The sequence below is a fragment of the Bos mutus genome, chromosome 11 (assembly GCF_027580195.1).
Source record: "Bos mutus isolate GX-2022 chromosome 11, NWIPB_WYAK_1.1, whole genome shotgun sequence".
NCBI lineage: Eukaryota > Metazoa > Chordata > Mammalia > Artiodactyla > Bovidae > Bos > Bos mutus.
The window spans coordinates 91,640,076-91,657,796 of record NC_091627.1 but is presented as its reverse complement, the minus strand read 5'-3'; the positions used below and the strand labels follow the sequence as shown (position 1 = coordinate 91,657,796).

Below are 17,721 nucleotides of genomic sequence, written 5' to 3'. Positions count from 1 at the left end.
TTTAGGGGTGTGGGCACTTGGCATGATGGATCTTAGTTCCCTGACCAGGGATTGAACCTGTGCCCCCTGCAGTGGAAGTGTGGAGTCTTAACCACTGAACTGCCAGGTGAGTCCTTGCTTTGACTACTTAAGTACCTTCATTATCCAGTTTGATTCTGAAGTCAGACTATGCTAAATCATTTATTCCCTGACCTTGGAGTTTCTTATTTGGCTTCACCATCAAGTAATCTAGTGGGAGTGTTTTTCTTTTTCCTGAGAGTGTCTGAGCTTTTCCTGAATGTGACCAAAGCTCACAGCCCAGGAATATGAAAAGGGACGAGAGCAGAGGCTCTGTCATGGGGATTATGGATCTTCTTCATGGTTTATTCTATTTGTAGAAAATATAAAAGCAAACTGATACTTACTTAGTCCATGCAATTCCTGAAACAGAGGATAGTTCCACTTTTCAAGGGATTTAAGAAAGAGGTTACAGGCTTCTGAACCTTTCTTCAAAATCATGTGAATGACCCCTCTCGCAGCGTCCTGCTCAAACTTCTCGCCGCAAATGACATTTACTTCTTCGTAATTCATAACATTCCATACAAATAGCTCATCCAAAATTTGCTTTATCACAGTCATTCCCATCCTTTGAATGAGAACTTGACTGTTCTCCTTTATGAAATTCACTGAGGGAGTAAGAGGAAATACACATATTTATTCATTTATACAAAATATGTATACTAGCATCATGTTGCCAGAGCATTAGGGTCATTTGTCCACCCACCACCACCTCCTTTGGACCTATCTTGAATTATGGGAATACTGAATGCTTGAATTCCAGGCCTTCAAGCAGAGCTCTGTAAAGCCCTTCATTCCTAACATCAGAGTCCTTGGTGAACAAGATGTTTTATTCTCTGATAACAAAGTAAAGTGAGTAATCTTGTCCTTGCTGTACAAGAGTAAGGTCAGAGGGGCAAGATGTTGGGCTTTCAAACAAGGAGACTGGCATACAATCTGCCAGTTGCTACTGTCTGTGTAACCTTGAGAAAGTGAAAGTGTTAGTTGCTCAGTCAAGTCTGACTCTTTGTGACCTCATGGACTGTAGCCCGCCAGGCTCCTCTGTCCATGGAATTCTCCAGGCAAGAATACTGGAGTGGGTTGCCATTTCTTTTTCCAGGGAATCTTCCCAACCCAGGGATCAAACCCAGGTTTCCTGCATTGGCAGACAGATTCTTTACCATCTGAGCCAACAGGGAAGCCTTGGCAAGTTGCTAAGCCTCTCTGAGCCTGTTTCAGTGCTGTGCTGCTAACCATTGAAAACACTGCCTCTCTGAGGGTAAAGGCCCAAATTCATATATAACACATACCGATGTGCACATTATAAATATTTCCACTGTGGCCAATTTCAAGCTAACAATGGATGTCAGCTGGCTAGCATAAAGCATAAACATTCAGCAATCAGATCTCATAAAACAGTAAGAACCAGCTCCAGTATACCATTGGTTCCTTATCTGTACAATGGAGTTGAGAAGTTACTTATGAAGTTGTAGTGAGAATTCATGTATAGTATTTCATAGAAAGTAATAGCTCAATAAATGTTAGCTACTATTGTTAGCCATTATTCTGTTGCCACCACTCAAAGGAGTAGCACATTTTATCTGAGGTGAAATTTGGTGTTTTCTGAAGAGTATCACTGCAAAACTCTCATCTCTCATGGTGAGGTTCTCTGGAAAAGCTGTCTCATGTCTGATTTGCCAAGATCTAACTCTCCCAGGCAGTCCCTGCCAGCTCTGAGAAATGTCTCTCTGGTGTCGTACTCTCAGACATTGCATTACTTTTCTCCCGGGCTAGGCAGCTCCTGCTTTTCAAATCTTTCTTGACAAATCCACATGGATATCTGCTCCCAAACACCCCAAGGCCTCTGATCTGAACTGCATCGTTGGGTGCTCAGACCTCCAGAGTCCCATCCAAGGTCCCCCTTGTCTCTGTTGCTGATCCCTACTGCTAACCTCAGCTGGAATGTCACCACATTTTCTGAGATGTACACATGTTCTATACTTGTTCTGTCTAGCAGTGGAGCCATTAGTCACATGTGGCTATTGAGCAGTTGAAGTGTGGCTTGTGTGACTGGATTTTAAATTTTATTTAATTTTTGTTTATTTAAATTCACATTTTAAATAGACATGTATGGCTACTTGCTACTAACTACATTGGACAGCATACTCTAGACATTGTCATCAAGGTGGAAAGAGTTACATTTTGGTTGCCACTTAGATCTACACAATGTTAGAGCAGGTGATGGCAGGGAACCAATATTTTAAAACCATCACTCTTTGTGGCTTATCTGTGGTTCTGCCATTTATCACAGGCCACCATATTTATAACTGAATTCTCCAAGTCACAGAATATATGATGGGAATTCCATATATAACTGATCGAAGGAAGGCATGAATTGATTTTTCTATTCAATACCACCCATATTTGAAAGCACACTATGTAACCAGGCAGATTTGATTTTTAGTATACTTACTTTTTCTGAATAAAAACTTCCCAGCTTTCTGTATCTAAAAGACAATATTATTTCCAAATGGAGAAATCCAATAATGACTCCAATATTATCCTCTTCTTTCTGTAAAATGGCTCCTCATTCTGTAAAACTAACAAGACAGAAACTATCAGGAGGCAACCCTTGTCACTGTCCTTTTTTTCCAACACCAAGAAGAACACGGATTACATAATGTTTGACATCTGTTTTTTTCATCTACTGAAGTTTTTGAGACCTTTCTGTACCAGTTAAGTATTAAACTGCTTCATTTATTTTTTTAAGATTTTTTGATGTGGACCATTTTTATAGTCTTTACTGAATTTGTTACAACACTGTTTCTGTTTTATGTTTTGGTTCTTTGGCCGAGGCATACGGGGTCTTAGCTCCCTGACCAGGGCTTGAACCCACACTCCCTGCCCTGGAAGGCAAAATCTTAACCACTGGATCTCCAGGGGAGTCCCAAAACTGCCTCGTTTTAAAAATCAATCCCATTGACATATGCTTTACAAGCAATAAAATATAAGGAACTTTCACAAATGTACACACCAAAGTTAATTTTACCCCAGTCAAGATTTAGAAAATTCCCATCAGTGCAGAAAGTTCCCTTGTGCCTCTTTATAGTCCCCATCAAAGCAACCACTGATCTGATTTCTTTAACTATAAATTACTTTTGCCCATTCTAGCACGTGTGTGTGTGTAGTGGGAATTCCTAATAATGTACTTTCACAGCCTTGAGAAATTTCACAGAAATAGCACCTGGAAATACAGCATATATTAAGAAACTGTGTTAATGATTATCTTTCATGTTTTTCTTAGAATAATTGCCTTGTTACAAACCCCAAGACCAGACCCAGAAGGGAGTATGACTGGGATTGTGAAAGCATGGACCTTGGAACACCGGGTCAGAGTCAGGCATGAACACTGCCTGCTGCTGCTGCTGCTAAGCCACTTCAGTCGTGTCCAACTCTGTGTGACCCCATAGACGGCAGCCCACCAGGCTCCCCCGTCCCTGGGATTCTCCAGGCAAGAACACTGGAGTGGATTGCCATTTCCTTCTCCAATGCATGAAAGTGAAAAGTGAAAGTGAAGTCGCTCAGTTGTGTCTGACTCTCAGCGACCCCATGGACTGCAACCTACCAGGCTCCTCCATCCATGGGATTTTCCAGGCAAGAGTACTGGAGTGGGGTGCCATTGCCTTCTCCGTGAATGCTGCCTACACACTTGCTAATTGTCCAAGACTAGCTGAGAAGGGGAAGGCCTGGGGTGGGAAAACAAGGAGATCTGGACTATGTCAGTGTAGTGTCTTGAGAAAGATAAGATCAAAGAAAGTCTTGTAGTCTGCAATTAGGAATAAAACCTGGACTCAGAGTGGACTCTGCACCTCAGTCCAATAGAGGCTGCAGGTTCCTTGACCCATTGCACCGGATTTCGTGTTCTGTCTTCATTCTCATCGCTTGCTACCAGACCATTAGGGCAACATGTGTGCTCAGTTGTGTCCAACTCTTTGCGACCCTATGGACTGTAGCCCACCTATGTCCTCTGTCTGTAGAATTTTACAGGCAAGAATACTAGAATGGGTGGCCATTTCCTCCTCCAGGGGATCTTCCCAACCCAAGGTTGGAACCCACATCTCCTGAGTCTCCTGCATTGGCAGGCAGACTCTTTTACCACTGAGCCACCTGGGAACCCCCTGCCTGTTCTGGAAATTCATGTAAATGGACAAATGTAGTGTTACTCTTGTGTCTGGCTCCTTTCACTTACTATTGTGCTGTTAAATTTTGCCTTATTGTTTGCAGATGTTGATAGTTCAGTCCTTTTTAAATGGCTGAGCGGTATTTCACTGTTGGAAAAGTTCCATTTACCTATTAGTTCTGTTGATAGACATTTGGTTTGTTTCCAGTTTTTCGGTGTCATGAATGAAGCTTCTATGCACATTCATGGACAAGTATCTTTATAAACATATGTTTCTATTTCCATAAAATATGGAAAATAAAAAATATGATTAGTACAACGGTTTGCCTTTTATTCTTCTGCATCTTTTGAGAGCAAAACATTTTTGTTTTTATGAAGCCCAACTTACTAATTTTTTCTTCTTTGATTCATGTTTTTTGTGTCCTATCAACAAAAGCATTCATATACTGAGTTACAAAGATTTTCACCTATTTTCTTCTAGAGGTTTTGTAAGTTTAGATTTTATTTGGGTCCCATTCATTTATTTGTCTGCTTATTTTTGGCTGCACTGGGTCTTCGTTGGTGCTCCTAGGCTTTCCCTCGTTTTAACAAGTGGAGGCTGTGCTCTAGCTGTGATCCGTGGGCTTCTTGGTGCAGTGGCTTCTCTTGCTGCGGCACATGGGCTCCAGAGCTTGTGGGCTCAGTAGTTGTCGTGCGTGGGCTTCGTTGCTCCACAGCACGTGTGATTTTATTTCCTGGACCAGGGATTGAACCTGTGTCTCCTACACTGGCAGACAGACTCTTAACTGCTAGACCACCAGGGAAATCCCCACTGATCCATTGTGAGATAATTTTCTTGGTTATGATGTGAGATAAGGAGTTGAGTTTCACTTTTTTTCCATTGGGGTATACAATGTTTCCATCATGACTGGTTGAGAAGAATATTTTTTACCCATTGAATTTGTGAATCTATTTCTGGACTCTATTCTGTTCCACTGATTTATGTCTGTCTTTATGCCAATATCACACTGTCTTGATTACTGTATCCTTATAGTAACTCTCGAAATCAGGTAGTGTAAATTCTTCAATTTTTCTCTTTTTGAGAATTGTTTGCATTCCCATATTTATTTTATTTTGTTTTGTTTTATTTTTACCGTCCAAGTTAAGGCAGTTTATTACATAGCAAAAGCAATCAGAACAGAGAAACAGGAAATGATGGTGAACATTAATCATGATGCAGCTCCTAAAGCACCTAAGGCCTAGAATCAAACCTCCTGTTTCCCAAGTTGTGGATGCTATGGGGTGTCGCAGTTCAACCCTTCTGCCTACATTTAGAGTTCCCTCTCTTCAGAGCCTGGTTTATTTCAGTTCTCTGCTGTTTCTTGTGTAACTTCTAGATCAAGAAAGTGTGAATAAGCTTTATATAAACACTTAAAATTTATTTCCTGGAAGCTCACCAGGCCAGACTTGTGAATCCTCCCTAGTCTGTGTAGTAGAAAACAAGTTATATAATTTCTATTTCTCAGGGCAGAAAGGGCTATGCAAGACACAGAACACTGGGACTGATGCCTGAAACCTTGGAATCATATTTTTTTTTTGGAATCATATTTTATTTATTTTTAAATATTATAATTTTATTGGAGTATAGTTCATTTTCAATGTTGTGTTAGTTTCAGGTCTACAGCTAAGTGATCCAGTTATACATATACACATATTCATTCTTTTTTAGATTCTTTCCTCATACAGTTTATCATAGAATATTGAGTAGAACCTACTGTGCTATGCGGTAGGTCCTTGTTGGTTATCTATCTTACATATAGTAGTGCGTGAATGTTTGGGACTTCCCTGGTGGTTCAGACAGTAAAGAATCATCCTGCAATGTGGGAGACCTGAGTTTGATCCCTGGGTTGGGAAGATCACTGGTGTGTATGTTCATCTCAAGCTCCTAATTTGTCCCTCCCTGCTAACCCGACATTTCCCTTTTGGAACCATAAGTTTGTCGTCATTATCTGTAAGTCTGTTTCTGTTTTGTAAATAAGTTCATTTATATCTCTTTTAAAAAAATTAGATTTCACATATGGGTGGTATCTTATGATACTTGTCTTCTCTGTCTAACTTATTTCAATTACTCTGATAATCTCTAGATCCATTCATACTGCTTCAAATGACATCATTTCATTCTTTATGGTTGAATAGTATTCCTAGGTTTAAGCAAACTAAATGTCCATCAACAGAGGAATGGATGGAGAAGTTGTAGTATATATACACAATGGAATATTACTCAGACATAAAAAAGAATGAAATTATGCTATTTGCTGCAACATGGACAGATTTAGAGATTATCTTGTCCCAAGGAAAGGAAGGAAGCTACTGTCATAAGCTACAATACTGCTGAAATTTGAGGACATGATGTTAACTGAAATAAACTAGTCATAAAAAATGCAAACTGTGTGTTTTAACTTACATGAAATGTCTAGAGTAGCCAAAACATTCATAGAAACAGGAAGTAGAATGGTGGTTGCCAGGAAATGGGAGAATGGAAATGGGGCATTCTTGCTTAATGGGACAATTTCAGTTTTGCAATATGCAAAAGTTCTGGAGATTCTACCACAGTGTGAATATACATAACTGCTACTGAACTGTACACTTAAAACTGATTAAGATAGGGCAGTTCCCTGGCGGTCCAGTGGTCAAGACTCTGCTTCTACTGCAGAGGCATTGGTTCCAGGAACTAAGACCCTACAATCCATATGGCGTGGCCAAAAAATAAATAAAATAAAATCCAATGTCTATTTTTAAAAAATGGTTAAGATGGTAGATATCCTCATACATGTATTTTGCCACATTAAATTTAAAAAAAAGAAAATTGTCACTGAGTTTCCTTTTTGCCATTACTATCATTAATCCTGTCATATGACTATTATTAAAAATTAAATTATATAAAGGAGGGAGGTGTCTGAAATGATTTGTTTAAATGTCAAATATGTGACGAACACCCAGCTAAGATACAAATAGTCATGCTCTTAGGGCCAAACTTTTCATCACTGGACAAATAAATGAGATTAAAATGGAGCTTCTTAGATGGCTAATGTATGGGACACCAGAGAACTGGACCCCACTGCACCTGTGTGAGGTGCCAAGCATCTGTGGCTTTCAGAGACAAGAGAAGCAAGAAAACCTGTCAAAGGATGAAAGAGTGTCCTTGAGGACAATTTTTCAAACTGCTGAACTCATTAGCAGGTCATGATATCAACTGAGGGCAGGCAGACAGGTTGAAAACCACAATCACAGAAAACTAACCAATCTAATCACATGGACCACAGCCTTGTCTAACTCAATGAAACTATGAGCCATGCCATGTAGGGCCACCCAAGACGGATGGGTCATGGTGGAGAGTTCTGACAAAACGTGGTCCACTGGAGAAGGGAATGGCAAACCACTTCAGTATTCTTGCCTTGAGAACCCCATGAACAGTATGAAAAGGCAAAAAGACAGGACAGTGAAAGATGAACTCCCCAGGTTGGTAGGTGCCCAATATGCTACTGGAGATCAGTGGAGAAAAAACTCCAGAAAGAATGAAGGGATGGAGCCAAAGCAAAAACAACACCCAGTTGTGGATGTGACTGGTGATGGAAGCAAGGTCCAATGCTGTAAAGAGCAATATTGCATAGGAACCTGGAATGTCAGGTCCATGAATCAAGGCAAATTGGAAGTGTTCAAACAGGAGGATGGCAAGAGTGAACATTGACATTTTAGGAATCAGTGAACTTAAATGGACGGGAATGGGTGAATTTAACTCAGATGACCATTATATTTACTACTGTGGGCAGGAATCCCTTAGAAGAAACGGAGTAGCCATCATGGTCAACAAAAGAATCCGAAATGCAGTACTGGGATGCAATCTCAAAAACAACAGAATGATCTCTGTTCATTCCCAAGGCAAACCATTCAATATCACGGTAATCCAAGTCGATGCCCTGATCGGTAATGCTGAAGAAGCTGAAGTTGAATGGTTCTATGAAGACCTACAAGACCTTCTAGAACTGACACCCAAAAAAGTTGTCCTTTTCATTATAGGGGACTGGAATGCAAAAGTAGGAAGTCAAGAAACACCTGGAGTAACAGGCAAATTTGGCCTTGGAATACGGAATGAAGCAGGGCAAAGGCTAATAGAATGCTGCCAAGAGAATGCACTGATCAGAGCAAACACCCTCTTCCAACAACACAAGAGAAGACTCTATACATGGACATCACCAGATGGTCAACACTGAAATCAGATTGATTATATTCTTTGCATCCAAAGATGGAGAAGCTCTATACAGTCAACAAAAACAATACCAGGAGCTGACTGTGCCTCTGACCATGAACTCCTTATTGCCAAATTCAGATTTAAATTGAAGAAAGTAGGGGAAACCACTAGACCATTTAGATATTACCTCAATCAAATCCCTTACGATTATACAGTGCAAGTGAGAAATAGATTTAAGGGACTATATCTGATAGACTGCCTGATGAACTATGGACGGAGGTTCGTGACATTGTACAGGAGATAGGGATCAACCCATACCCAACAAAAAGAAATACAAAAAGGCAAAATGGCTGTCTGAGGAGGCCTTACAAATAGCTGTGAAAAGAGAGAAGCAAAAAGCAAAGGAGAAAATGAAAGATATACCTATTTGAATGGAGAGTTCCAAAGAATAGCAAGGAGAGATAAGAAAGCCTTCCTCAGTGATCAATGCAAAGAAATAGAGGAAAACAACAGAAAGGGAAAGACTAGAGATCTCTTCAAGAAAACTAGAGATACCAAGGGAAAATTTCATGCAAAGATGGGATCAATAAAGGACAGAAATGGTATGGACCTAACAGAAGCAGAAGATATTAAGAAGAGGTGGCAAGAATACACAGAAGAACTATACAAAAAAGATCTTGACGACCCAGATAATCACGATGGTGGGATCACTCATCTAGAGCCAGACATCCTGGAATGTGCAGTCAAGTGGGCCTTAGGAAGCATCACTAGGAGCAAAGCTAGTGGAGGTGATAGAATTCCAGTTGAGCTATTCCAAATCCTGAAAGATGATGCTGTGAAAGTGCTGCACTCAATATGTCAGCAAATTTGGAAAACTCAGCAATGGCCACAGGACTGGAAAAGGTCAGTTTTCATTTCAATCCCAAAGAAAGGTAATGCCAAAGAATGCTCAAAACTACCCTACAATTGCACTCATCTCACATGCTAGCAAAGAAATGCTCAAAATTCTCCAAGCAGACTTCAGCAATATGTGAACCATGAACTTCCAGATGTTCAAGCTGATTTTAGAAAAGGCAGAGGAACCAGAGATCAAACTGCTAACATCCACTGGATCATCAAAAAAGCAAGAGAGTTCCAGAAAAACATCTATTTCTGCTTTATTGACTATGCCAAAGCCTTTGACTGTATGGGTCACAACAAACTGTGGAAAATTCTTAAAGATATGGGAACAGCAGACCACCTGACCTGCCTCTTGAGAAACCAGTATGCAGGTCAGGAAGCCACAGTTAGAACTGGACATGGAACAACTGACTGGTTCCAAATAGGAAAAGGAGTACGTCAAGGCTGTATATTGTCACCCTGCTTATTTAACTTGTATGCAGAGTACATCATGAGAAATGCTGGGCTGGAAGAAACACAAGCTGGAATCAAGATTGCTGGGAGAAATATCAATAACCTCAGATATGCAGATGAACCCACCCTCATGGCAGAAAGCAAATAGGAACTAAAGAGCCTCTTGATGAAAGTGAAAGAGGAGAGTGAAAAAGTTGGCTTAAAACTCAACATTCAGAAAACTAAGATCATGGCGTCTGGTCCAATCACTTCATGGCAAATAGGTGGGGAAACAGTGGATACAGTAGGAGACTACATTCTTGGGCTCCAACATCACTACAGATGGTGACTGCAGCCATGAAATTAAAAGACGCTTGCTCCTTGCAAAGTTATGACCAACCTAGACAGCATATTAAAAAGCAGAGCCATTACTTTGCCAACAAATGTCCGTCTAGTCAAGGCTATGGTTTTTCCAGTAGTCATGTATGGATGTGAGAATTGGACTATAAAGAAAGCTGAGTGCCGAAGAATTGCTGCTTTTGAACTGTGGTATTGGAGAAGACTTGAGAGACACTTGGACTGCAAGGAGATCCAACCAGTCCATCCTAAAGGAAATCAGTCCTGAATATTCATTGGAAGGACTGAGGTTGAAGCTGAAACTCCAACACTTTGACCACCTAATGTGAAGAGCTGACTCATTTGAAAAGACCCTGATGCTGGGAAAGATTGAAGGTGGGAGGAGAAGGGGAAGACAGATGATGAGATGGTTGGATGGCATCACCGACTCAGTGGACATGGGTTTGGGTGGACTCCGGGAGTTGTTGATGGACAGGGAGGCCTGGCCTGCTGTGGTTCATGGGGTTGCAAAGAGTTGGACACAACTGAGTGACTGTACTGAACTGATATTTTCTGAAGTTTATTATGGTTAATATAATTTAAAAAGTGAAATAAAATTTAAACTATCAGAATGCTGTAACTATTCTATATTTTTTCGTGAAAGTTTTGTTTCAGTTATTTATATATCCTGGCACTGGGTAGTGATGTCTTACTTATTGTGAATTGAAGTCAATAAAAGTTTGAATGTCAGTAGGGCTTCCATCGGAGAAGGCAATGGCAATCCACTCCAGTACTCTTGCCTGGAAAATCTCATGGACAGAGGAGCCTGGTAGGCTGCAGTCCATGGGGTCGCAAAGAGTCAGACATGACTGAGCGACTTCACTTTCACTTTTCACTTTCATGCATTGGAGAAGGAAATGGCAACCCACTCCAGTGTTCTTGCCTGGAGAATCCCAGGGACGGGGGAGCCTGGTGGGCTGCTGTCTATGGGGTCGCACAAAGTCAGACATGACTGAAGTGACTTAGCAGCAGCAGCAGCAGGTCTTCCATGGAGGGATATTTAACTGCCTGGAAGGGGTAAGTTTTGAATGTTCTTAAATGAAACTAAAGTTACCAGGCTATAAAGGGGAAAGGCAATTTGATCTCTGGTTCCTCTTTCTTTTCTAAAACCAGCTTGAACATCAGGAAGTTCACAGTTCACATATTGCTGAAGCCTGGCTTGGAGAATTTTGAGCATTACTTTACTAGTGTGTGAGATGAGTGCAATTGTGCGGTAGTTTGAGCATTGTTTGGCATTGCCTTTCTTTGGGATTGGAATGAAAATTGACCTTTTCCAGTCCTGTGGCCACTGCTGAGTTTTCCAAATTTGCTGGCATATTGAGTGCAGCACTTTCACAGCATCATCTTTCAGGATTGGGAATAGCTCAACTGGAATTCTATCACCTCCACTAGCTTTGTTTGTAGTGATGCTTTCTAAGGCCCACTTGACTTCACATTTCAGGATGTCTGGCTCTAGGTGCGTGATCACACCATCGTGATTATCTTGGTCGTGAAGATCTTTTTTGTACAGTTCTTCTGTGTATTCTTGCCATCTCTTCTTAATATCTTCTGCTTCTGTTAGGTCCATACCATTTCTGTCCTTTATTTATCCCATCTTTGCATGAAATGTTCCCTTGGTATCTCTGATTTTCTTCAAGAGATCTCTAGTCTTTCCCATTCTGTTGTTTTCCTCTATTTCTTTGCATTGATCACTGAAGAAGGCTTTCTTATCTCTCCTTGCTATTCTTTGGAACTCTGCATTCAGATGTTTATATCTTTCCTTTTCTCCTTTGCTTTTCACTTCTCTTCTTTTCACAGCTATGCCAACATCCGCTGGATCATGGAAAAAGCAAGAGAGTTCCAGAGAAACGTCTATTTCTACTTTATTGACTATGCCAAAGCCTTTGACTGTGTGGATCACAGTAAACTGTGGAAAATTCTGAAAGAGATGGGAGGCATTTCAGACCACCTGATCTGCCTCTTGAGAAATTTGTATGCAGGTCAGGAAGCAACAGTTAGAACTGGACGTGGAACAACAGACTGGTTCCAAATAGGAAAAGGAGTACGTCAAGGCTGTTTATTGTCACCCTGTTTATTTAACTTATATGCAGAGTACATCATGAGAAACGCTGGGCTGGAAGAAGCACAAGTTGGAATCAAGATTGCTGGGAGAAATATCAATAACCTCAGATATGCAGATGATACCACCCTTATGGCAGAAAGTGAAGAGGAACTCAAAAAGCCTCTTGATGAAAGTGAAAGTGGAGGGGAAAAGTTGGCTTAAAGCTCAACATTTAGAAAACGAAGATCATGGCATCCAGTCCCATCACTTCATGGGAAATAGATGGGGAAACAGTGGAAACAGTTTCAGACTTTATTTCTTTGGGCTCCAAAATCACTGCAGATGGTGACTGCAGCCATGAAATTAAAAGACACTTACTCCTTGGAAGGAAAGTTATGACCAACCTAGATAGCATATTCAAAAGCAGAGACATTACTTTGCCAACAAAGTTTCGTCTAGTCAAGGCTATGGTTTTTCCTGTGGTCATGTATGGATGTGAGAGTTGGACTGTGAAGAAGGCTGAGCACCAAAGAATTGATGCTCTTGAACTGTGGTGTTGGAGAAGACTCTTGAGAGTCCCTTGGACTGCAAGGAGATCCAACCAGTCCATTCTGAAGGAGATCAGCCCTGGGATTTCTTTGGAAGGAATGATGCTAAAGCTGAAACTCCAGTAACTTTGGCCACCTCATGTGAAGAGTTGACTCACTGGAAAAGACTCTGATGCTGGGAGGGATTGGGGGCAAGAGGAAAAGGGGACGACAGAGGATGAGATGGCTGGATGGCATCACTGACTCGATGGACTTGAGTCTGAGTGAACTCCAGGAGTTGGTGATGGACAAGGAGGCCTGGCGTGCTGCAATTCATGGGGTCACAAAGAGTTGGACACGACTGAGCGACTGATCTGAACTGAAAGGGGAAAGGCTATTTCTAGGCAGAAGAAATTGCACAGGGTAAGAGCAATGGGGAAAAGAGCCTGAAAACAAGGATTGGGACAACTCCTGAGTGTGAGCAAGGGCCTATTTTGTATTTTGATGCCTGGATTGAGGTAAATTCCAGCTCTAGCACTGACAGGCTGGGAATCCTCAATCAAGGGATAGTGACTGGTACACAGAAAGGATAACAGCTGCTATAGTTTCTTTCTTCCCTTCCTACACAGCCCTTGGTGGATCAGACTCCCATTGAATGGGTCAGAGTTTAAGTGAGAACAGAAAAAAGAGGAAGAAGATACAGGAATGAGCCAAGAAGTTCTTTATATTCATATATAAACAGAATAAACTAGACCCAAAGTTAGCCATCCAGTCACCTTGTCTGCAAAAGTGATTAAAACTTTACGTGGATCATCAGGCAGGAATCTCAGCTGATTTTAAAGATGTTAAAAATTCATATTCAATTTGGATACTGGAGAGTCTTCCTACCCACAGAGAAGTCTGTGACTAGATTAGAAAACCTAGTCAGACTGTTGACCTGTTACTTATTTCTCTCAAGAATAAATGCTGCCTGTAGTCCAAAGCTCAGGTCACCCACTCTGTTGCCCACTGGCATAAAGAATAAGACTGTGAGCAGCTGCTCCCTTGGACCCTGACTAGAGCTCTGAACACCCCCAGCCCTCACCCTGAAGCAAAATGTCCAGAGAATAATTGAATTACATAGAAGAAGTCCTTTTCCTATATTTGTGCTTTGGAAAATAATATTTAGACTAATTCTAAAAACACGTATTTTCTTCAAAATGGTTACATGAGTTCTTTAGAGAACTGAATTTCCTCAGGACCCATAAAACTCATGTCTATGGAGCATTCTACAGTTTATGGATAAAATTAGAAAGAAGCTGTTAGGACTTCCCTGGTGGTACAGTGAATTGAAATCTGCCTGCTAATACAGGAGATATGGGTTCGATCCCTGATCCAGGAACATTCCACATGCCGTAGAGCAACTAAGCCACAACTATTGAGCCTGTGCTCCAGAGCCCGGGAGCCACAACTACGGAGCCCATGTGCTTCAGCTACTGAAGCCTGAGAGCCGTAGAGCCTGTGCTCTACAAGAGAAGCCATAGCAATGAGAAGCCCATGTACCGCAACTGGAGAGTAGCCCCACTCACCACAAATAGGGAAAAGCCCACGCAGCAGCGAAGACCCAGCACAGTCATAAACAAATAAATAAAATTAAACAGGAAAGCAGTTGGGACAGAGCTGACCAGTGGGTATTATCTGTCTCCCTTTTGAGCAAAAAGGTTGTAGTCTAGAATGTACTTAGATCTCCAGTAGACTCCAGAAATCTCACAGATTACTGTTGCTGTTAATGTTATGGGCTTAATTGTGTTCACCCCACCCCCCTGAAATCCATATGTTGAAGCTCTAATCTTCCTGGTGTCCTTATAAGAAGAGTAGATTTGGACACACAAAGAGACCTGAGAGATGCATGCCCTAAGGAGAGATCATGGGAGGACACGGGGAGAAGGAAGCCATCTGCAAGTTAAGAGAGCAGCCTTAGAAGACAGACCTGCCAACATTCTGTCTACCTTGGACTTCCAACCTCCAGGATTGTGAGAAAATAACTTTCTGTTGTTTAAGTCACCCAGTCTGTGGTATTTAGTTATGGCAGCCAGAGCAGGCTAACACAATTAGTATTATAGAAGGTCGCTGAACTGTTAAGAGAACAGTGGCAGGAAGTGGGGTCGTATCCCATCTTTAGACAATTCTTTAGACAATCATTGCATAATCTGCAGCAAGTCACTTGACGTCTGTCTGCATTTTCCACCTCTCTCCTCCAGGGTCGTAAGGATTAACTGAGATAAAGTCTGTAAAGACCCTATCAATAACAGGGGTCCTCCAAGCATCCTTCACTTCTCTGTCTAGATAGCAGCTTTCTCCTAATTCAGGGGAGTGGATGGACTGAGCAGTGCCCCCACAGCTTTTCAGCTCTGAACTTTTGCAACTGTAACAGAAGTCTCATGAATGAGAGTAAGTTTCATATCTATAAAGCCCCAAAGTATTTTTAAAGTCCTTCCCCTCACTGTGTCTCACAGTAAACACAGATGCACCCCTCTGACTTAACGTTAGTTTAAACCTCAGTTTTGAAAAACTGGATGAAACCCCAGCAGACCAGACTCCTGACTCCTAAAGTCTCCCGGCTTGCAAATCCAACCAGTCATGCAACACTGCACTCTTTAGAGTTAAGGCTTCATACCCACCAGAAGCAAACTTTAAATGAATGTAAATCCAAATGTCAATATTTGGTTCCAAAACCCACTTAATACCCCATTCTCTGTCCCCACAGTACCTGGCTGAGCAATCCGGTTGCCCTCTTCTTGATGGATCAAAAGACACTTTTAAAATAAAAGTTTCTCATCGTGTGGCTAAAAATGAAAATAAAATTTGTTTTCATTTGCTTTCTGTTTCATCACAAAATCCAGTATTCTTATAGGTCCGAAGTCTCTCCACTCCCGGCAGGGGATTGTAAGGGAAGGGCAAACACTGACAAGTTCCTCTTTTTCTTCAAAGCATCGTAATAATGGTTTGGACACAGTATGAACTTCCAGTTCAAAAAGAGAAGATGAGTGTAAGTACAAGTGAAATGAGCTTAAAAGATGCAAATCTGGAAATTCACATCAGGAAAGGAATTACTCATTTTTTCCCTGTTTATTCACAAAATGTGAGTCCTGTTGCTGTTAGTTTATCATTCTATAGCTTAAAATGAAAATAACGTGTTTTGAACATTTAATGTATATTAATTTTATTGTTAACCAAGACAGAAAGCAAGAGAAATGAAATGAGCTGATTTAGTTAGTTAAAGTTTGTTGCTACCACAGCCAAAGTCATACTTATCATCTATACCTTGGGTCCCAGAGTGTGTGTGTGCTAAGTCGCTTCAGTTGTGTCCAACTCTGTGTGACCCAATGAACTGCAGCCTGCCAGGCTCCTCTATCCATAGGATTCTCCAGGCAAGAATACTGGAGTAGGTTGCTATGCCCATCTTCAGGGGATCTTCCTGACCCAGGGATCGAACCCGTGTCTCTTATGTCTCCTGCACTGGCAGGTGGCTTCTTTGCCACCAGCGCCACCTGAGAAGCCCTCGGATTCCAGGAGACTTTAGCAAATGCATACTTTCTGTCACCAGAGTCCTGAGCAAGATTAACACAGAGCAAATGGACCACCACCGTTGATCCGTCCCATGATGGTATTCAGGGCATCCTCCTGACTTTGAAGAGTCACTGGCTCCTGCTTGTACATACACATTAAGAGCTTGTAAGCACAAGCTCCAGGAAGCAGGTTTACACCAGGCTTCAGTAATGGAGACGTTTCCCCCAGCAGTTGTCTTTAGAATGCCGTTATTGCATAATGTTTCCCCTACCTTGGCACAATCAGGAACTTTTTATGTTACAAAACTTATTTCAAAAAGAGCTTTCTGACATTAACTTATCTGATATAGAGGGACACTGAAGTTTTACCCTAAATAAATTCAACATTCTTGGTTTTCTATGGGATTAACAAGTGTTTCCCAACTTATGAGAAGGGTTTCTCTGAAGTGAGACCAGGAGCTGTGCTATCAGCCTGGATTTTTGAACTTTTAATTAAATCCATATGTAAATGTATGTTCACAGAGAAAAACTATAAAGATAGGCACCAACAATATAAACAGTACTTATCTCTTGGGGATAATTTTAAATTTTCTTCTTTTGTTTACCCATATATTCTGATTTTCTGTAACAAACACCTATTACTTTTATAACAAACGATGTAAAACAGGATGGAAAGAGGGAATGTGGAAATGTGATTATAGTGGGCCATCCAAATATTAATGTATCAAGTCTTAATCCCTGGAATTGGTAAATGTTGTATCTTTGTAGATATGGTTAAGGCTCTTGAGATGGGGGCATAACCCTGGATCTGGGTAAGCACTAAATGCAATAAAAAAAAAAAAAAAGTGTCCACATAAAAGAGAGGCAGAAGGAGATTCAAAACAGAAAAGGAAAGGACAATGTGACCATGGAGACAGTGATTGGACTGGCTGTGAGTCAAGGAATGCTGGCAGCCACCTGAAGCTAGAGGAGGCAAAAAATCGATTTTCTTCTAGAGCCTCTGGAGGGAGTGTGGTCCTGCTGACAACTTGGTATCCACCCAGTGATGCCAACTTGGGACATCTGGCCTCCAGAGTGTGAGAGAATAAATTTCTGTTGTTTTGAGCCACCTAGCCTGTGTTATTTTGTTACAGCAGCTACAGGAGACTAATGCTGTAGTGTGTCATGGTAAAATGACAAAATGATATCCCCCTTCATTCAAGCACATCCTCCATATGGCCTCATCACTTTGCTTTGCAAACAGATTTGCAGTCAGGTGTTTTCAATACATTTAGAATGGATGCTCTGCTGTGCTCACTCAGCTGTGTTCAACTCTTTGTGACCCCGTGGACTGTAGCCTGCCAGCCTCTTCTGTCCATGGAATTTTCCAGGCAAGAATACTAGAGTGGGTTGCCATTTCCTATTCCAGGGGATCATCCCAGCCCAGAGATCAA

At 41.3% G+C, this 17,721-nt stretch overlaps 1 protein-coding gene across 3 annotated transcripts in view; it reads right to left on the bottom strand.

Moving 5' to 3' along the window:
* Positions 1-15,668, bottom strand: part of NLRC4 (NLR family CARD domain containing 4) — a 49,635-nt gene extending 33,967 nt beyond the window's left edge. For all 3 annotated transcript variants that reach the window (XM_070379766.1, XM_070379765.1, XM_070379764.1), the window contains exons 1-3: positions 15,490-15,668; positions 2,510-2,636; positions 405-665 (exon numbers count right to left, since the gene is read on the bottom strand). In XM_070379766.1, the coding sequence (XP_070235867.1) occupies positions 405-665; position 2,510 (262 nt within the window). In that variant the 5' untranslated portion in view covers positions 2,511-2,636; positions 15,490-15,668. The remainder of the gene's footprint in view (positions 1-404; positions 666-2,509; positions 2,637-15,489) is intronic.
* Between the last annotated feature and the right edge of the window lie 2,053 nt (positions 15,669-17,721).